This window comes from Zophobas morio, unplaced genomic scaffold (assembly GCF_036711695.1).
Source record: "Zophobas morio isolate AGI-343-1 ecotype UQ-CSIRO unplaced genomic scaffold, CSIRO_AGI_Zmor_V1 ptg000021l, whole genome shotgun sequence".
NCBI classification, from domain to species: domain Eukaryota; kingdom Metazoa; phylum Arthropoda; class Insecta; order Coleoptera; family Tenebrionidae; genus Zophobas; species Zophobas morio.
The window spans coordinates 10230783-10252748 of NW_026972126.1; the positions used below are offsets into that span (position 1 = coordinate 10230783).

The 21966-nt window shown below is 30.9% G+C and overlaps 2 protein-coding genes across 8 annotated transcripts in view; one reads left to right on the forward strand and one right to left on the reverse strand.

The window, feature by feature from the left end:
* Positions 1 to 21966, reverse strand: part of LOC135132107 (neo-calmodulin-like) — a 309120-nt gene that overhangs the window by 126602 nt on the left and 160552 nt on the right. For 2 of the 5 annotated variants that reach the window (XM_064060049.1, XM_064060047.1), the window contains exon 2: positions 15496 to 15724. The exons of 2 other annotated variants lie outside the window; for them this stretch is intronic. In XM_064060049.1, the coding sequence (XP_063916119.1) occupies positions 15496 to 15582 (87 nt within the window). In that variant the 5' untranslated portion in view covers positions 15583 to 15724. The remainder of the gene's footprint in view (positions 1 to 15495; positions 15725 to 21966) is intronic. One more of the 5 variants, XM_064060048.1, reaches the window with a different exon arrangement.
* Positions 3438 to 7545, forward strand: LOC135132422 (terpene synthase-like). Of its 3 annotated transcripts, XM_064060509.1 has the most exons (7): positions 3438 to 3596; positions 3645 to 3805; positions 3856 to 4000; positions 4134 to 4260; positions 4308 to 4450; positions 4502 to 4604; positions 4698 to 5403. In XM_064060509.1, exons 1-7 carry the CDS (start codon positions 3555 to 3557, stop codon positions 4925 to 4927), a joined length of 951 nt encoding a protein of 316 aa, XP_063916579.1. In that variant the 5' UTR covers positions 3438 to 3554; the 3' UTR covers positions 4928 to 5403. The 3 variants fall into 3 exon arrangements, with proteins under 3 accessions (XP_063916579.1, XP_063916581.1, XP_063916578.1); XM_064060511.1 differs by lacking the exon at positions 4698 to 5403 and adding an exon at positions 7483 to 7545 and having other exon boundaries at positions 4308 to 4604; XM_064060508.1 differs by having other exon boundaries at positions 4308 to 4604.

Below are 21966 nucleotides of genomic sequence, written 5' to 3' on the forward strand. Positions count from 1 at the left end.
AAATTATTGTGTACATAATCGCTGTGCAGTTAGTCGTATAAATTTTAGTTATTGAGAAATAAATGGTTGAGTCTTACCCCCGCCGATTTAAATCACCCGTCCAACGTAACAGTATTATAAGATAAAATGCTAAAAATTAAATTAAAAAATAAACACTTAAAGACGGAAAATATAAGAGTGGAATTTCAAGCACAATAAGGAAGAATGAAAATTTGGAAAGAGAAATAAGAAAAAAAATAGTTATCTATGGAGTACCTGAAACTCAAGAAGAAAGAGATGAAGAATTAAAATCAAAAATAAACACTTAAAGACGGAAATATAAGAGTGGAATTTCAACTGAAAGCACAATAAGGAAGAATGAAAATTTGGAAAGGGAAATAAGAAAAAAAATGTTATCTAAATAGTTAACTCAAGAAGAAAGAGATGAAGATGTCAGGAAACAAATCAAAGAAATAACGGAAAACTCAACATTCAGATGTTGACCCCACTGGAAATTCAAGAGATAAATAAAATCGAAAATTAGACCAGGCAAGGTAAAAACCGAAAACTTTGATGACTGAATTGAACACAGCATGGAGAAAACTCTAAATTTTTAAAGCTGTAAAAAAACTGAAGGGCAATTATTTAATACACCTTTTATGAAAGAAGTGAAAGTGAGAGGGGATAAAGTACGATAATAATCCTAATAATTACTTGTTAATAAATGCAGACATGTACTCAATAATAGAAAACGCTGCTTCCGCACAAGATACGTCCTTAAATAACGAGAGTATTGAAGGTGATAAAAAAGGTACAACAGAAAGTCAACACTCGTTGTTCAGGGAAGAAGAGGAAATATTAAAAAGAACTTTAAAATATTACAACCACGATCGATTTCAAAAAAGCTTAAAATATGAGGAAAAAAGGGGGAAGACTTGAAACGATCACGAACCTGGCGATGCCAAAGGACGATGAATTGGAAACAAACAAAGGAAAAATTAGATGATTTGGTGAAGGATTAAAAAAAGTGGATTTGGAAACAAATGAAAACAAGACAAAGGTACTGAATATAAATAAAATGCAGAAACAAAATCTGGGTATAGAAGAGAAATCTACACAAGAAGTACAAACATTTGTATATCTAGAAAGTGTATTAAGGAACGAAGGAGGCATAATGGAAGACATTCAAGAAACGATAAACAAAGGAAGAATAATATTTTTTCGCAGTGGTAAGGTATATCACACCGACGGTCTAAAAGCTCCAAACATCCATGAACAGATGTCTAAGGAATATTTTAAAAATCTGGTACCCAAAGAAAATCATAAATGTAGAGCTATGGGAGAAGACCAGATGATATCAATACGGAAATAAGACGAAAAAAGTACAGATGAAAAATAAACTGAAAAATATGAATTCATTGATAAACCACAAGTACAGACTTATAATATTTTGTACATTTTAGGTATTCGGCAATATTTTGAGATGACGTGTTCAATTTTGAGAGGATAACCGCATAATTTTTGCTTAACGATAGATCGTTAATCAAAAATGTTTGCAAAATTTCATGTAGTTTCAAAGTTAAATTGTAAAATGTTATACAATTAATAATACATATCTAGGGTAAAAAATCAAGGAGCATCAACAAATCGCACACTCCGACCATTATAAGACATGTTCTTATTTAACTCTTTAAACTTTAAATTTGAAACTTGTTTTAACTGTTTCTTTAATCGTTTGGACTACAAGCCAGGTTGGCCGAGTAGTCTAAGGCGCCAGACTTAAGCTCTGGTCGAAAAATGAGCGCAGGTTCAAATCCTGCACCTGGCAGTCTATTTGATTTTTTTTCTTCAAAATCTATATTGTAATACTTAAATTGAATTACCAAGATTCAAAATCCCTGTAGCGCCATCTACTGTCAAAGAACGCATCTACAACTAGAATTCCAAAAGCACTCGGAGGCGACATCTACCGTCAAAAAACAAAAACAAAACCGAGATTTGAACGCCGGTGGTCCGCAACCACCAATGCAGGTTCCAAGACCGACGTCACGTGGGGTTGACGTCACACCTGTTTATATACTACTGGTTCATAATCTACACGAACCTTAAATATAGTGCTTTTGGTGATGAGACGAACTCGTCATCAATTTGTTGCAGGGTGGAACTGTCATATTCTTTTCCATTGTATTGCAATTTCCCCGGTGTATGTGTGGTACCTTCCGTAATTTTTTGGTTGAATCACTATGTATGTTTAGTAGTACGACGATATGCATCAAGAGTGTCATAAAGTATATATTTCATAAAATTTTTGAGCCTGCTCATTAACATCAGTGAAGGTTTTAAGAATAGATAAAAAAAATATGAAAATTTTAACACCATATTCACTGAGTAAGTTTTAATGTGTATTTTGCTAATAAGAAATTTAATGACCTTTAAAATGGTTATAAGTAATTAAATTAAATAAGCTTCAAAGACGTTAAAATAACAGTGAAATATGGAACACGTAAATAGACCACATATTTTGCAAAAAAAAATTTGATTTAGTGGAAGTATTCTTGTAGAAATCATTGTGGTTATTATAAATTTATAACAATTTTAAGAGAACAACTAGAGATATTACAATTCTGTAAACGCCAATGCTTTTAGCTTGAAAGGGGAAGCTTAACTTAGTATATCGCAAATGTAATCAAAATGTGCAAAATATCATGAACCTATACTTGTTGTTTGTCGATGTATTCATATTTAATATATTTACTTATTGATTAAAAAAAAAACAATGAGACAATTTACATATTCATATATTACGTGTCCTTGGTAAAAAGTTGATGTGTAGTTTATTATAAAAAACTTGAAACATAGACATGTTTTTCGTCCGTAGTTTAATAGTCCGCATATATCTTTATTTTTTTACTCAGTGTTATCATAAAATTGCGACGGTATCAGCAGTAATTGATGTGTTTACCTTGGACTGTTATGTTACCATCGACTATTATTGCAACACTTTTTTGATGCACTCTAGTGGAACTCATTAAGACTGCAATTTAAAATTATTCTGAAATATAGAAAAGGCGACTAGAAAGTTTTGTGCAAAATTCTATACCCCCATTACGTGCTATATTGCTACATTAATCAGAGTTGTTTTCAACTCTTTGAACTCTTATAATCTTATTTTATGCCTCAATAACTTTTTGTTAAAAAATAACCATATGCGTTTAATAAAATTTTGTTGCCGAATGTGCTGCTACAATGTTAATACGGTTATAGCCGCTTGCGCTACAACTGACCTAACATGCCCCACCATCCTCTACTTTCTCTGGGGAAGCTTATCAAATTAAATAATCAGGTGTCAACTTATTTAAATAAATATATTAGCAACATGTTATGTGAGTCACTACATAGAACATAAAAGTAAACTGTCGTAAATTTTCACAGTGACGATAACCCAAGTAAATATGACATCCTGATATTATTTTCAGACAGTTTATTTTGTACAAGACTGCAAAACGTATCGCGTCTAAAAAAAAGAAACAAACAAATTTTTACATTTTTAGTATACAGTTTATCAAGAACAACAAATGTCAACTCTCCACCCGATTTCTGTCGATGACGAAAACAAGGTTAGTTAAAATGTACACAATACCTCAAACTTTGACTTTTTTCTGTAGATACTATGGCATCCAATTTTACACGTTGACCAAATGGGCCCAGAAAAAAGTAACGTAATGAAACGATTGTGGCGTGCTTTCAACTACTGGATAAATTGTCCTAAAGGCAAACAAAGAATTATTGCCGAGATAGGTGACAATCTGTACAATGTCGGTCTTCTGTGAGTACTTTAAAATATTTCAGTTGTAAAAATGCTTTCAAAATTTTCAGCCTCGACGATATTGAAGACAATGCAATCCTTCGCAGAGGAGCTCCCGCAGCCCATTTAATTTATGGACTTGCTTCAACTGTATATGCAATCATATACCGAATGATTATTTTGATTGAACAACTCTTAGACGTATCAGAAAACAAGGTACTGTGAATGTATGCACAAAAGAGGTGAAAGTTCCAGGTCTTCTTTGAAATATTTTTATATCAACAATTAAGTCACCAAAATATTTGAAAATCCATGGCACAGATCCTCGTAATTCCAATATCTCTTACAGGAAATTGTCACCGACTATGTTATAGAAGCGGGTACTCAGTTGTTAAGGGGTCAGGGAGTGGAAATTTATTTTAGAGACACTTGTATTTGCCCTACATATGAAGATTACAAACACATAATTAATGATAGTAAGTATATAAATAATCTATTTTCAATTATATAAAGCCATTTTTAGGATGGGTTAGTTTGCTTAATTTTGGACTGCGAATGCTACAATTATTTGTCGAGAACGAGAACAAAGATTTTACTTCATTACTAACAACAATAAGTGTCTTTATACAAATTTATAACGATTATATAAACCTACACAACCCGAAGGCAGGCGCAAACACTTGCCTAATAAACTTATTAATACCTTTATCTTTTCAGTATTCTAATGTTAAAACATACTGCGACGATATTACCGAAGGAAAATTCACTTTTCCTATGATACATGCCATTCGTACTCATCCTGACGATCACCACTTAATAGGTATCCTTCACGAAATAAGTATTATGATTAAAGAAAATTTAATGTCTGTTTCAACAGTCTAGAAATGCTTAATTTCCTTATTACTATTTTAAGATATAATAAGGAAAAGACCTACAGACCTTGAAACAAAAAAAGTATTTGTCAACATACTCGAGAGCTTTGGAAGTTTTGAGTACACTAGGAAAACACTGGGTAAATTAAGGGGTGATATTCTTTCTGAAGTAGACAATTTACAGTTAAACGAAAACCCGTATCTCAAGAGAGTGCTCGAAGATATACTAAATAACTTAGAAACGGAAATTTATTTTGACCGCTGTGATTAAATAAACTCATATTAAACCATATTCTGGACGTTCAGTTTAAATTATTCTCAAAATTATTGCACATTCATGAAAAATTTCACTAACTACTAATTTCACGGAAAGGGAGTAAATTTCATTTCTTAAATAGATTTAAATTAAGTTTATAATTAAAAAAAAATATATTTGTAACATAATTGGTGTAATTTTAATATTTTATGCCTTTTGGTTTGAACGGAATATCGAACAATAGCTGTTGATTCCTCTGTAGCTTTAATTTATCACTCAGTTAATTATTTTGTTTTGTTGCAATATATATTCTGAGCAGTTGGGTCAGGTAGAAGTTTTAATAGTACATATGTACGATAGGATGAAGTTCAGGAAATATAGGGTGATGTATGATTTGTGAAGGGGGTTTTAGATTTAGTAAAAGTGACTGTTTTGTATTGTTGCATTCTATATATTTTCACTTTTTGAATAAATCTTAATGTGTCTTCCTAGATTAACATCCATTATTTTTATGTTACAAGTATTTTTAATATTCTTCTTTGGCCTTCTATTACTCGCTCTTTCTCTCTCCCCTCTTTCCGTTTATTTTAGATTAAAATAATTAGTTATTAAATGTCAAATCGACACGAGAAGTTTGTCTTGAAATTAGTTAGATCTTATTTGTAGAATCCTATTTTTGAAAGTATAAGAATACAGTAATGTCGGGCTCGCCTACACAGAGTGACTCCAGGGGCACTAATTCAACCCTACACTCTTAAGTTCAAAAATCTAAATTCGAAAAAAATCTATAAAAATTCAATTTGATGTTCACTTACAAAACCAAAATATCGATTTAGATCGATAGATCTAAAAAGGTGAAAAATTAGCCACTATTATCAGATTCATTCTGAACAATTTTAATTTTTTTGTAATGTTATAAAATGAAGTGACACTTTTTTGTACTAAAATGTCAAAATTATTTTTTTTTGGACTCACTCCTCACTTTCTTCTACTCAGATGCAAAACTTACATTTGCGTCCTTCGCCTTAAAAACTTTTTCAGCCTCGTCGAATTTCAAAATTCAGAATGATTTTTTCTTTGCTTTGGTTTACTTTATACTCTACTTCAGGGGCCAGGGAAGTTCAGTCGAAAAAACCTTCGACCAATTGTTTTACCATGTTATGTGGTTGAACTCCGTTACTCCTCAAAGTTACTACCACCGGCGACGTATGCAAATGAATAGTAAAATAAAAAAAGTAATAAAATAAATTTACTACCTTGATTACCACACCTTAAACTAGACATTGTGACTCCATTCAAGGTAACAGTAATAAATTTGAATGGGTGTAGACAAACCGGTAAAAATTATTAACTGCAACTTGTGATAAGAAGTAACAAAATACAGTCAAGAAGGATACAGTAATTTGTTGTATAAGTTTCATAATTAACTTTTTTTTATCGGTGGTGGTCTGTTTTTTATCTGTAGACTTTAATAAATTTTCGATGGAAAATTTATTACATAAATAAATAATCCCCAAAACTACTAACCGGATTGCTTTGAAAATAATTTGTAGACAAAAGTATAATGTATTCCTGGCGTATGGTTAAAGTAAAATGCTTAAATGTTTACTAAAAAAGTAAATTTGAACTGTTACATAGCTGAAATTGCGAAAATAACCCACGACCAGTAAGTAGGTACATGTAAAATTACCTTCATTGCTACTAATAACTAATGTAAAAAATAGTGACACAAATAAACCAAAAATAATAAAATTACTACATATTACTGCAAGAAACTCGTACTTCGTTTTGTGCTACCAAGTCGAACATGGTATATTACTAGGTGGGCCAGAAAGATTAATGATGGGTTGGATGCTTATTTATGTACAATACGAGTATATAAAATCAAACATTAAACACGTGGTTCAGATACAGCAATATTTTTTTAATTTCACATAATTTCTGCCACAAAACTCTAAAAGAATACTTGGTAGTTTTTAAACAACGAATCTACACTTTAAATTTAAACAAGAAAGACTAGAAGTTTATTTTATTGTAGTTCCTTATAAATCTGATTTCTCGAAAATCTAATTTAATGTTTAAAGTCCTCTCAATTTTTTTTCTTTTGTTGACTGATGCGATGCCACCAGCAAACTTAGAGCATTTTAATCGCATTGACGTTTACTGACATATCATTGATAAACACCAAAAAATAAATGGTCCTAGTACTAAACTTCATGACACTCCAAGCGTAATAACTTACCCAGTCTGTGTACGTAAAATTTATATTTTAAATGTAACGAAACGGTTATTAATTATTTTTATTATGGCTGATTACATTGTTTCTAGAAATTTAAATAAAATAACAAGATTAATATGTCCATTTTTTGTAAAGAAAAGAAAACTTTAAAGGCCGGACAACAATCTTGTTTATAGAAAGTAAAGTATAAGAGTCCTTTGAGAAATACGAATGTGTGCTTTTCAAAATGGATGAACAGAAACCATCTAACTTGTACCACGAAGAAACTGAAGTGAACTTACTAATATATAATTTGTAATCAAATGAGTACATTAACCAATTTGCATTTTAGATATTGTTGAGACCTACTTTACACATTACACAAGCAAAACTTGAATATCGAAACGTTGTAAGACGAATGTGTCGGGCTTTTAATTATTGGATTAAATGTCCTAGAGATTTACAAAAAATCTATGGCGAAATTGGAGGCACAGTTTACAATGTAGGTGCTATGTAAGAATAACTACATTAATTTGTGGTGTTACACTGATTTCTAACTGTTGGTAGAATGGACGACGTAGAAGATAACGCAGTACTTCGTAGAGGAATTCGTTCTGCTCATCTGGTTTATGGGAGCCCCCTAACAATACAGGGTGTCATATTTAAAGCTATTCTTTTGCTCGAGCACATGCTACAGCATTTACACAATCGCACGGTATTTTAAAACTGTGTACCTTAATGAACACTGAGAACAATTTCAGATATATGTATAAGTTGACGCATTATTTTTTATCACAATCTTTATCTATTTAAAATTTTTTTTTTCAAGAATATCGTTCTATAGAGAACATACTATTTCATTTGAGAAATAAAAAAAAAGAAAAATCTGTACAGTTTCTGAAAGATTGATGTTTGTAAGCTACTTTTTAGGAACAAGCCACCGATTTGTTTATAAAACTGGGTATTGAAGTCTGTACAGGACAAGGAATAGAAATGTACTTTACGGACAACTGTGTTGTGAAATATCCTGTTTAATTGGGGTTGCTGCGGCAGCATGTGCAAGCGTTGTTAGAAGGAAGCGAGTCCGAAGTCAAGCTGAGTTGCATTTCCTTTTCCGCGATTGCTAAGTATCGACTCAATCAAAATTAAGGAGGTCATGTCATTACTCCGCAACTATGGCCGGTCACATGACTATAGTTGTCAATATATAACTTTTGGCTCGCACCTGAAGAAGTTAGTTGTATTAGTTGTATTAGTCGTATTTGTATTTGTAGTTGAAGAAGTAGTTGTAGTTGTAGCAGACAAGGGATAATTGTAACCAACACCCGTACCAGCGACATTTTCTTCTAATAAATTTGGTGTACTGCCCAATCTGTTTGAATTGCCAACCCCTACGCGCAACAACTGTATTTGTCCTGCATTTAAAGATTATGAAGCCTTGGTTAATGGAAGTGAGTTAAAAAATGAAACTCAAAACGGAGTTCTAGTCCAAATTTTTATCGAATTTATTTATTTTAATAGAATCTATTGGTTCAATCTGGTCAGACGTCAGAACATTTGGAAATGTCGCTTGTGTAAGGATGGTACCACCGGACTGCAGTCTCACACTCCGAAATTGTAGACTTAAAAATTGTATTGGATTAGGGGATGAACACCACCGTACCGCAGTCTCACGTCCCGAAAATTGTCGACTTGGAAATGGTGTTCTAGTAAAAAAGGAGTGGTGCCACTGGACTGCAGTCTCACAGCCCGAGTTTGTAGACTTGGAGGGGTGGCACCGGGTAAAAAGGAATAGACACCACCGAACCGCAGTCTCACACTCCGAAAAATTGTGGACTTGTAAATAGTGTCTAGTTAAGGAAGATGCCGCTGGACTGCATTCTCACAGCACTAATTTTTAGACTTGGAAGGTGGCACCTGGTTCAGTAATTGTTCGAAGGACCATGAACAATTCTGGGGTAGAATTGTGGGGAGTGAGTGAAAGGCCGATAAAACTTAATACTGATTGATTGAAAACAACCTTTAACTTATTTATACAAAACTACATATCCTTTTTAAGAGTTAAAATACAATTTACAATACTTACTTTAAACCACCATTTAATTATCATACTGAATTTATTAAAATGTTCTGCCATGACTTCAAAAATTTGGGTGTATCTTCATCACAACATTTCATATTTTTGTAGTTTTTCAGTATGTACCATACAGATGAACCAGAAGACTTATCATTTTTTAAGTAGAATCGTTTTGTATCTTTCGTTTTAACGAATTTTGATGCATCATTAAATTATGATTAAAAAGAGTATATGTGAGAAATTAGAAAAATATAGTTATTTTACCTCGAGTATATTTTGCTAAAATGAGAAACTGGTACTTATATTTTCGTTAAAGTGTTAATTTTAGTGATAACTCCGAATGAATAAACAGAAATGGACTGGACTGAATTACACCATTAAAAACCTCACTTAAACCCAGTTAAAAAAGAAATTAACGAGTGCTTATTTTTTGGAAAAAAACACGGTTACTGAGGAAAAACCACAAAAACTTGAGCATTTTAATTGCATTGACGTTTACTGACATGTCATTGATAAACACAAAAACTATAAATGGTCCTAGTATTGAACTTCATGGCACTCCAGGTGTAATTACTTACCAATCTGTGTATGTAGAATTTACGGAAACGGTTATTAATTACGTTTAATATTGCTCATTAGGTTGTTTCTACAAGTTTAAGTAAAATAACAAGATTAATATGTCTATTTTTTTTGGAAACAAAAGAAACTTGAAGGCTAGACCACAGTCCTATTTATATAAAGTAAAGTATAAAAGAGCCACTTGAGTAATACGACTTATATATACTTTTCAGAATGTATAAACAGAAGTCATCTAAGTTGTACCACGAAGAAAATGATGTGATTTTACTAACAATCTGTAATTAAGTTATATATCCTAATTTGTGTTTCAGTTACTGTTGAGCACCACTTTACACATTACACAAGCAAAACCAGAATATCGAAACATCGTAAGAAGAATATGTCAGGCCTTTAACTAATGTCCTAGAGACCTACAAAGAATCTATGGCGAAATCGGAGACACAGTTTACAATGTAGGTGCGATGTAAGAATAACCATAATAATTTGTGGCATTATATTGATTTCTAACTATTGGTAGAATGGACGACGTAGAAGATAAGGCAATACTTCGCAGAGGAATTCCTTCTGCTCATCTGATTTATGGGAGCCCTTTAACAATACAAGGTGTCATTTTTAAAGCTGTCCTTTTACTCGAAGAAATGCTACAGTATTTAGAAGATCGCAGGGTAATTAAAACTGTATACCTTTATGGACATTGGAAACAATTTCAAATATATAAGTTGACGCATTATTTTTTATTATAATCACTATCTATTTAAAGTTTATTTTTTGTTCAAGAATTACGTTCTCTTTGACTTATCAAAAAAACAGTGATGCTGAACATACTATTTAATTTAAGAAACAAAAAAGAAAAAGAAAAATCTGTACAGTTTCTGACGGATTGTTGCCACTTTTTAGAAACAAGCCACCGATTTGTATATAAAACTGGATATTGAAGTCTGCACAGGACAAGGAATAGAAATGTACTTTACAGACAACTTACCTTAATTTGTCCCACATTTGAAGATTATGAAGCCTTGGTTAATGGAAGTAAGTTAATGAAAATGATATAATAATATTAAAGTTGCTTTAATGAATCTCAAAATAGAGATCTGGTCTTTAAAGTCCAAAAATTTTATCAAATTTGCCCATTTTAACAGAATCTGGGGAGTTGAATTTCTAAAATTGTTTGCCAATAACCAGGAATATGAGTTCACTGAAAAATTTATGGTGGACCTCGGCATGTTTGCTCAAATTTATAATGACTACATTAATTTGCACAATCCTAAGATAAGACACCCTCAAATCCTTTAAATACACCTTATTTTGATTTACAGTATTCAAAATTTCGAATTTGCTTTGACGACATAAGTAGATGAACGAAAATTTAGTTTCCCGATAATTCACGCTATTAGAACTTTTCCAGAGGATCAACAGATATTAAGTATCCTTCCGACTAGAAAATATTCTATCGACTACTACCTAATATTTCCTTAACAATTCGTTTTAGACGTATTCAAAGAACGCCGCAAAGATTTAGAAACCAAAAAGAATGTTGTGAGTTTGCTGGAAAGCTTTGGAAGTTTTGCGTACACTAAAAAGGTTTTGGAAAATCATTTGGCTGGCATTGTTGAGGAAATTGACAAGATGAAGTTAGGAAAAAACTCGAAACTGCAAAGGGTTCTAGAGAATATTCTAGAACGTCTGGATACTGAAGCTTTCTTTGACTGTACTGATTAATCACTGGAATGATTATGATAAACAAATTGGGACATCAAGTGGTTTCCCTTTAGTCTGAGTTCATCCGTTGCTGCTTTCAAGTTCAATTCAATTTTGTACTTTATTTTCACAAATTGAAATTATGTATTTATTTTTCGAAACATGATTTGAAAAATTTGTAACATTTTCACACAGTTACTTAAAGGGAAATCATCAATTCGGCTCTATAAATTTCTTAGTCTATAGTAATGGTGTTGGTTAATTGTGACAAGACCTTGTGATTTAAACAACAGTTAAAGTGTATTAAAATGGTAAAAATGGATATCCTAAATAGACATTGAAATAATATTTGCTGTAGAATTCTTTCAGGTCATTACACATCTAGATTCCAAATGTAATTGACAAGAAAAACAGAAATATTTTCTTTTTTTTTTTTAAATTTCCATCTCTTGGAAACAGTGTTCCGATTTGATTTAAAATAGCAATGACAAATCTGAACGTAGGTGAAAAAGTGCTAATGATACTAAAAGTTAACACAATTAACCTAAGAATCTCCTATTTTGAAGATTGATTTGAACAGTTAAACGTAACAACTATGTATTTTTCAGTTACAGTTTTTGTATTAACAAGCAGGAAACAAAATAGTTTAAAATTTCAACAAATTTACAATTTTATGCAAAAATATGCTAATATTTGAAAACTTTTAACTCCGCCATATTTAAAGATGGAGGTCTGGGCTTTTTGCATAAAATTTTTACTTACCTTATCTTGAAGAACGTATAAAAAATTTGACAGTGTTTTGACTTTTATATACAAGATGATTAAATTTCCAAGCTATTAATTTCCGCACATTTTTAAAACGAAACGTTCTGTATGTTACAATATTTCGAGTTTATTTAAGCGCATTTTTTTTTATACCAAATTTGTTGAGATCTACCCTAACAAATTTGTATTATTATTTTATTAATCGCGCACTTCTCGATGTTTCAATAATTATTATTACAAATAGAAGAGAGTTTAAGAGAACCCAGAAGGCCAGAATTCAAGACTATGGTTATACAGTTCTTTGTGGACCAGATAGTAAAATTATTTTCAACGATACCGAATGGTCTGTTTTTAAGGCATAACAGACAACTTAGTTTTTAACTAAAATACCTATATATTTTTCTATATACATCACTCCATTATTTATCTCTTCTTAGGTTTTAAAGCCATAATTTATTTTCGACGTCAAGTTGTTCAAATTTTTAAATAAGTGAGTTTTATTGTGATATAGGTAAATAAAATTGGGTTTTAGTATACGGAGTGCTTATAAAAAATTAATTATGACAATTTTCAAAAATCACATCTTGTATTTTACTGCTGCATCTTCTTTTACTTTTGTTCCATTCAATTTTTGTTAAGTATTTTCAACATTTAAAACTGACAGTTATTGAGACATTTTACTTTTTAAGGGACACAGTAAGATGTAGTAATAAAATACAGTGAGTTCCATTTGACAAAAGTGAAATATCTATAACTGAAATTTTAATTTTTTACAAAAACTCTGTATAGAAATTTCAAAAATAACCTATGGTTATAAAGCCTAGGAAGGTGCTTATAAGAATATGTCAAAATATACTGGCTATTCTATTTAAAAAAATAAGTTGTGTGCCATGCCTCTACAAAACACTTTGTATAGGCGACAATAATTTTATTGTATACTACTGAAAGACCAGTACAACTTTAATCCTTGAGTTTTTTTCTATCTCTGTGTATAAAAAGACCCCTTACTTAGCGACCAGTTCGAAATTATTATAAAATATAGGCTGTCTCGATCAAAACATGCTAGGAAATTTTCATTTTACATATTTAATCACCGTGACACTGTGTATAAATAAGTTTAAACGTTGCTCAATTTATTATACTAAGTTGATTCCAAACTCCGATATTTAAAAATGGGGCGACTGTAAACTTTTAAATAGTACCAATTTTTCCCACAACAATAAAAATATCTTGAAAATTGTTATCAAAATATCGTTGTATCTGAGATAGTGTTTTTCCTTTTTTGGTAAATAATTTGAATCTGTAAAAGTACATAGTGTGCTACATGAAAACAGCTTTGGTATGTAAACTTTAAATAGAACACTTGATATATTTGAAAATAGTTGTAAATTGGAACCTTCAATTATTTCTACTAGACTAGATCACAAAACCCATTAGGACACTCAAGATAGAACAACTATATAAATAAAATATCAGACTAGAAATGCAAAAGTAAAAACAATAGAGTATAAAAATCAAAAAATTTAATTATTATTCTGTTCGTGATAAACGCCCAAATAGAGGACGTTTTCTCTATTTTAGTTGGTCCTTTTTCTACCTTTGATAGTGAACACTTTGTTCATTCGGTACATTTAATTTTGTTAAATTAAATGCATTTAAAATGTTTCTCTTTCTATATTCTTTTCCGTATTATTTTATCCAATGAAGTTACTCATTTTATAACCACTTTCGTCTAAAGAATGTAATGATTGTATCCAGGATTATGATATTACAGCTCGTCAATATACAGGGTGAGCCAGTAAAGAAGCGGTCCTCGATATCTCATTAATTATTACAGATAGAAAAATTTAGGAGCTAAAGTTATACGGTTCTTTAACTATCATATATTAAAATTATTTTCATCGTCTTCAGCTTTAGCATCATAGCTTATTTCACAAAATAATTGCAATCATGTTAATTTTAAGATATGTGTCGCAATATTTTGTCGTTCACTCTGTAAAATAAAAAATCGCGATAATTATTAACTTCAAATATAGAAAATACTTAAATTAAAAGAAAGAGAACAAAAAAAACAGATTGAGATGCGGTAATAAAATACAGGGTGTTCTAACTAAGAAAGTGAAAAATCGATATTTGAAAATTTTAAATTGTTACAATTGTAACAATTGTAATTTAATTTTTGTTTAAACACTCTGTAAACTAAGACTCAATTTATTTGTACTAAAACAAAACGAATATCTTTATTTATCTCTCCAAAAAATATTGTAACACAGATTTTAAACTGTGTTTAGAAAGCCTAAGATGACGGAACACTTCAAATACTTATTTTTTTTTATATTTATAATAATAATAATTAATGAGAAACCGATGAGCGCGCACTTAGTATTTCACCCTGTATATAGTTTCGATCTGGTTGAGTGAGGAGTACAAGTGGTGGCAATTATTTTTTTGCTTTAATAAATTACGCTTGTATGTTAGACAAACTTATCATTTTCCGATATTTCACCACGTAAGACCTGACTCAACTTAATGTCAGGTGATTTGTTTCGAAATGAGGCTTAATAATTCAACGAATAAAAACCAAAAAACACCCGTGAAATTTGTTTAGTTTAGTAGAGATTACAGCTCTCTAATGTTAACTAAGAGTCTCGAGTTTAATGCGCCACGTTATAAAATCCTATAAAAAATGATAGTGATATTTATACTTACCGAAGTACGTGTCAAAATGAGGGAACTTTGAGAAACTTATTGAACACTTTTGTTTTATTCGCGTGATGAACTACTTTTCCATCAAACTTCGAATTTACGCCGGAAAATCATGAACAAGCAGTAACATGGCATCAACTGTTCACATTAACTGAAAGCAATCGTCATAACTTAGTAACCCGCATTTCTACCTAAATTTTGCAAATGAAACTTCTGCGAAACACTTCATCTAACCCACGTATAGGTAACTACACTAAAATGTCAAGTTTGATAACGAACAGAAATTCGTGCTTTGTGCAAGTGCCACTTTAACTAATGGCCTCCCCCATCCCCCAATGTTAGTTACGCCACTGCTCACGTTTTCCTGAACGGAATGAGGTAGCGCAAACGAGAACTTGTCTCATTAAGGATAACGGCTCGCCGGAGTGATTAATTCTGGGTAAATAACCAACAATAAGACAATTTCGAGAGAATGATAAGAACGATTTATGAGTGCCCTATCATTTTTTTCGTGCAAAATTCAAACGAAACACGTTTTACCTTACTCCTGTTCCTCGGAGCGAAGTCCTCCTTTGATGTTTTCCTCCTCTTGTCTTTGAGAATCATTCGAGCAGCCGCGAACGCCATTTTAGCTTGCTTTTGGTGCGTCTCGTGTGATAGTCGCAATCGTATAATTACATTGCCTTTAAACTCGAGAGGCTATTATTGTATTGCTTCTAATTTTATTGCTGATGTATTTGCGTTCGTACTTTTTCTGGTGTCATGTTCGCTGTTGAAACAGGATGGACATGGCAGAGTGCTGCTGACTAGTGCAAATAAAAGCGATCGACCGGAAGCAGAACAGCACTAAACGAGCACGAAATTTCAATTACGGGAAAATTGTTGCTTATTTTCTGAGAGGATTTTAACTGCAAGGAACGGGTTCGGAGACGATTCAATTTAAATTGGGCTTAGTATGATTTTATAAATGCGAAAGAGATTTCGACGACGTTGCAATGCAAAGATCGGAAGTTGACTGTAACAATTAATAAATACATAAGAACGTAAGAATTAACTGCAAGAGCAAATTCTACGAAATACGATGGCGACTAACAAGAGTTTGTTTTTTTGCTCCACATACGGGTCACTTTTTTAGACGTTCTTAAAGAACGTCTCTCGACCACAATGTTGCAGAAAATGAAAACGTATTTGCTGAGGAAAATGAGTACATATTTAGTGGTGTTGAAAACATTACCAACGTTATAATATTGAAAAAAGATAACATTAATATCTCTTGTTTACATTAAGAATAATAACAATTAAATCCAAAAATAGAAAGTATTGTCCATCTGACTGACAAAGAGCTACTTTCATGTTTTTTAGAAGTTTCATGGCCTCTAGAATCTAAAAACGTAAATCTCGCACTTCCGTCTGTCTGTCCTCTGTCTGTCGTCTGTCACCTATATCGAGTTTTAGTAAGATAATCTTCAAAATAACTGGATTAATTGTTATCAAATTATACACTCGTGGGTAAAAATATGAAACATTTTGAAATTTTCATTATTATTTTTTAAACACTTTGTATTTGAAAGAATACTTTAATTTAAACGTTTTAGGTAAATAATTTGTCAACTTGAATGTTTTTTGAAAATATATTTGATTGAATACTTTATATTTTTCGAATCAGCCAGTGAAGATTTATTTTCCAGAAATTTTTAGAATTTTTAGGCAACTTTTCAAAAATCTCATTTTTTTTTATGAAACAGTATATATTTTTTAAATATTCTCATTAGTTTATTCCTAGATTTCTGACTACAGTTTCTTTCTTTTTGAAATTCCGATACGACGTTGCCACGTCATTCCAATTTTATCGAAATTTTTTTCCAAGGATTTACAATTTTCAAATGTCGATATTTTAGTTTTTTCACCCTGTAGTAATAAAATATAGAGTGTTCTATTTTAAAAAACTGAAATATCGATATTTGAAAACTGTCATAATAAAAGGAAAAATTTATAAACACTCTGTATAAGAAAATTTTATTTTTTATTTTAGTTAACATCACAACAAAGCAGGAAATTTGATTTACTTCTCCACAAAATATTATACATAGCTGTAAAAAATCTCCCTGCTGGAATTTTTTGTAGATCCTTCTATTGCCCAAAAATTTCAAGAAAATTGGTATATTGGTCACATCGGTATTTCAAAAATAAATTGTAGTACAGCTTGAGGCTAATCGAAATATGTAAAAATATGTAGGACGTTTCATTAAAAAAAATAAACGGAGGTGGATGTTACGCCTTAAAAACAGAACACTCTATGTATATAGTTAAAAAAATAATTTTAGAGTATAGTTCTCAGAGAACCGTACAACTTTTTCTTCTATTTCTAATAATTAATGGTAAATCGAGGAACGCACGCTTAGTAACTCACCCTGGATATACGTTTTTGGTTTATAAACGCTAACCCAACTTTTTTCTAGTCATCCCTACCAACAATGTGATGACGTCACCTCAAAATTTTGCATGATAAATTTTATTTAAATTTTATAAACTAACATACTCCTCCACTTGTGGTTTATGAATCTTTCTTGATTTTTTACGCTAGATTTTGGTTTTGCACTTATATATTGCGAGATGTTGTAATACCATTTTGATTTTTGTTTAATCTAGACGCCTTCGTAATTTGGTCACATTTTTATTTTTTATTAATAATCTTTTGAGATACCGCTATGAACTTTCATGTGAATATGAATGAACAAAATTTACTTATGTTTTCTGTGTCCTGATTTAATATTAATGTCTCAATACAAGTTCCACGTTCATATAACCTATGAGATTAATTATATGTAAAACCTGATACAGGGCGAACCATAAACATGCTCCTGAATCAGACATAATTTATTTTTCAATACGGTGGTAAAAAAATATTATACAGAACTTTCATATATCATACCTAGGCTGATTAAAAAATGGCGCACTAATTTGAAAAAAAATAATATTTTTTTTGTTTTTGCAAATGAACGTCAAATGGACGCAATGAATTCTTTAATGATTTTTCTCGAACTTAGAGTTGTGAACTTACTACTACGAGTATACCATTGAGTTAGTGCGTCATTTTTTAATTACCTTGTATATTTTTCTGAAAGTATGAAAATCGTTTACTTGAAAGTTATAATCAATAAAGTTGAATGTTTGATGGTGAGTTTTCAAAAAACTTTACGTGTTGGAAAAAGATGTTTTTCTAATTCAGTTCAATACCGAAAAAAATTCGAAAAATGTCAAATGGACTGTTAAATAGTTGCTGTGTCAACATCATTATTTTAAAAATAAACTCCAAAGCCTACTAGATGATTTTTTTCAGCCATATCGTGCTTTAAAACAGAGGAGTAAATTTATATAAGAATTCTAGAATTTAGACTTTAAGTTATATGGATAATTCTATATATATAGTTTTAAGAAGTCGAATGAAATTTAAAATAACAGATATAATTTAAATAAATTGCCAATTTACAATTTGCCGAATTCCATTACCTTATTGAGCATTAAAAAAAATTGCTCGAAAATTCAATTAACATATTGTTACGAAATAAACCCATACGCCGGCTGGTACGACGCCTATGGGTTTTAGTATGTACAGCGATGACTCATTGTCGGTGACGGCGGCCGGAGAAAAGCCTGGAAGCCGAAGTCGCGATGAGCAATCCAGAAAGACCTCGACTGCGGAACTTCTAGAAGGGAACTTTTAATAGAGCCACCTTCGGGAACGATTATTATTCAGTCAATTCAGTTAACGAGTTGAGTAAAGTCAAGGTGCCCTGGAATTATTCTGTACATAATCGCTGCGTAATCAGTCGTGTAAATTCGAGTTATATTAAGAAATAAATTGTTGTGTTTTACCCACGTCGATTTTAATCACCGATCAACGTAACAATATGCAAATTGAAAATACTGAGCTTAAAGTTTAAAAATCGTGCTCGTGAAATTAAATCTCAAGAATTCCTGACCAAGGGGCCAATTATTAGAAAAATATTTTTAGGTTCAGTCCGCTAGCGACAAAAATTAATAATTAAATAATGTAATCCATTCCCAAGTACTAAGATTTTTGTACATAAGTAGATAGTACATACTACTTATGTACAAAACAATAAAAAAAAACTGGTCTGGAGTTATAGAGTAAAAAAATATAAGTAAAATGTTTTAGTAGTTCTAACGAAGTTTAAAAACCTGCAAAACAAAATTTCTAAAAATTCCTAGAAAATTCAGAATTTCCAAAAGTGTTTGAAATTTAGAAACTTCAAAATTTCAAAATTCCAGAAGGTCCAAAACCGTCAAAACTATAATATTTTAGCAATTTTAAACTGTTTCTTAATCACAGAAATACGAAAACTTTAAAAGAGCCGCAAGTAATAAAACACCTTCAAGTTTTATAAATTTAAAAAATTTCCAAAGTTTCGATAAATTAGAAAATTCCAAAAATGTTTAAAAATTCTACAAATTCCATATACATACTTCATAATGCCAAAAATTACAAAAAGTTAATATTTTCAATAATTTCAGAGACTTAAACAATTCCAAAAACTACAAAAGTTTTAATAAATAGAAAATTTAAAAAATTAAAAATTGCAAAAATGTTATTAAATACCTAGTGGGAATTCGAAAACTCCATACATTCTAAAATTAGTCAAAAATTAGTGTTAAAAATCTAGAAATACTACAATTTCAAAAAACTTGACAACATTCTAACAATTTTAATTTTTATATTTTAGTACTTTGAAAATCTAGGTCCTAAAAATTCCAAATATTCGATAAATTAGAAAATTCAAAAAAACTTTAAACGCTACAAATTTTCGGATACTTCACAATGTAAGAAATACAAAAACTTTAATATTTTCAGAAATTCCAATGACTTAAATATTTCCAAAACAGAAGTTTGAAATTTGCAAAAGTTTCTCTTATCATGGAAATTCGAAAACTGCATACATTCCAAAAATAGTGAAAATGATTGAAAGTTTGAAAATTTTTGAAAACTCCTAGAAATCTCAGAACTTTCATAAGTGCCAAAAATGTAGAAACCTAAAGTCAAAAACTAAACAAATAAGTACGTATTTTGTTACTAAAATGCAACATATAACTTAGTTTTTTTAAACGAAACACCTTATATATTCTTACACCTCCTAATTACTCTCGTCTTAGGCTTTACGAGCAAAATTTATTAATGAAATTATAGTGCGACGGTGCCACGGTATTAAAAACAGTTAAAATCGACGTAAAAGGGTCATTTTTGACATGAGTGTTTCAATATTTTCTGGACAGATAATGCACTTTATTGTACACTTCACGGAGTGTATGCAAAAATGTTCAACTATATTTATTAAATATTCGTATCTCAGTTCTTCAGTTTTTCAAATCAAATATCCTCCACTTTATTACTCCTATTTTATTTCACTCTTTTTTCGTTCGATTTCGATGGGTATTTTTGTAGTTCTGTTAAAAGAGTGTCGCAGAAACAAAAAATTTTAGGCGTAGAGAACACAAAAAAAAAACAGAATAAGGTGCAATAAAAATGTTAGAAAACTGAGATATGACGACTTGAAAGTTATAATGTTTACTTAGTTTTATTAAAATTATTAATTATTTGGTTATAGTCGTAGAAAAAGCACAGTACGTAATACGTTTACAAACTTCTCTAGGAACTCGTTTAAACACGCGCTCCGCTTGTGTTTAAATAAACTCGTGCTAAAGAAGTGATTATAAAACGTGTTACATGACCATTTTTACTATTTAGCCAAATCAAATATCCTGTCATAATGTAAACGTAAAAAGACTATTTTAATTAATTTTTTTCTGCTTTGAGATTATTTTAACGGAGATAAAGCAGCCTTTTATCCATTCTAAGATATTGGTGACGTCACGTCGAGATTTTGATAAATAAGTCATCTTTAGATGTGTCAAATAGTGTACCCCATATTCCAGTTTTTTGTCTTTGCACAAATTAATAAGTTAGTTCAAATTTTTTTATTCTTCTTGTATAAATATTACCTTACCAACGTAATAACTGCACCGTAGATGTGTTTTTTTGTCACTTTGCCCGTTCGATATTTACTCATTTAATAAACCTTGTTCTTAGGGAAATTAAATTCCTTATCGTTGCAAAGCCGTCGGGCTTCCGTTGAAGATTTTCCGGAATTATTGTTCCATTATCTAAAGAAAATCAGCAAGTTTGTTCAAATGGCAATTTAGCAATGTTAATCTTTATAGGTCAGTCGGGAAATGCATGCGTTCGCAGTTTTTCATCGGTTATTGTATTATATAAGTTTTCTGCCGCAGCTTTATCGCATGTTGTAGCACAAATCATAGTTATAAATTATTAATCTTTAATATGGAACGGGTGGAATAAATTAAATTTACGCAGAACTGATATAAGCCGGTCAATAACAGAAATAGCAGAAAATGAAATACAAACGTATCGGCTTTCATCGGGTAATAGGAAGCGCAAACGTTGAGAAATCGCTCGCTCTGGAGTGATGACAAATCGAATTTTCTAATTTGTATGTCGTTTTGTTACATTCGGGTGTAACGAGATTTTGTTTGTAATTAAAATGCAAATACACATATAAAATTTTATCAAATTAAATACAATTTGACTTCAAAAGCTTTAAATTCATGCATGCATTTCTGTATTTTTTTTATACAGATTAGTGCATTGAGAATATAGCTACAAGATGTAGTAAGAATTTTAAGTCTGGAAGGAATATTTACGGTCTTCGGAGGAATGAATGCAAAGGATTCTAAGATCACGACGTTGAATTTCAAATAATCTTTCAGCACCAGGAGAATTGTGTAACACTCATGATATCTCATGTCAGTTTCGACTGAATAAATGTGTAATATATTCAAAGGAGATGTATTTTTATGTAACATATAGAGCTAATCCTAGCGATATTTACCTAAGAGGTTGTTCTTGTGTAAAAATTTTGATAAATTACTAAAAAGTGTGCTTTAAAGTGAGGTCCTGCAGTTATTTTAACAGTA

What these genes read in the sequence shown, in the direction of transcription:
- LOC135132422 (XM_064060508.1), top strand. Translation starts at nt 3,555, where the DNA reads ATGTCAACTCTCCACCCGATTTCTGTCGATGACGAAAACAAG. An exon ending in CTGTCGATGACGAAAACAAG is followed by an intron (nt 3,597 to 3,644) that starts GTTAGTTAAAAT and finishes TTTTTTCTGTAG; the next exon opens with ATACTATGGCATCCAATTTT. An exon ending in CTGTACAATGTCGGTCTTCT is followed by an intron (nt 3,806 to 3,855) that starts GTGAGTACTTTA and finishes CAAAATTTTCAG; the next exon opens with CCTCGACGATATTGAAGACA.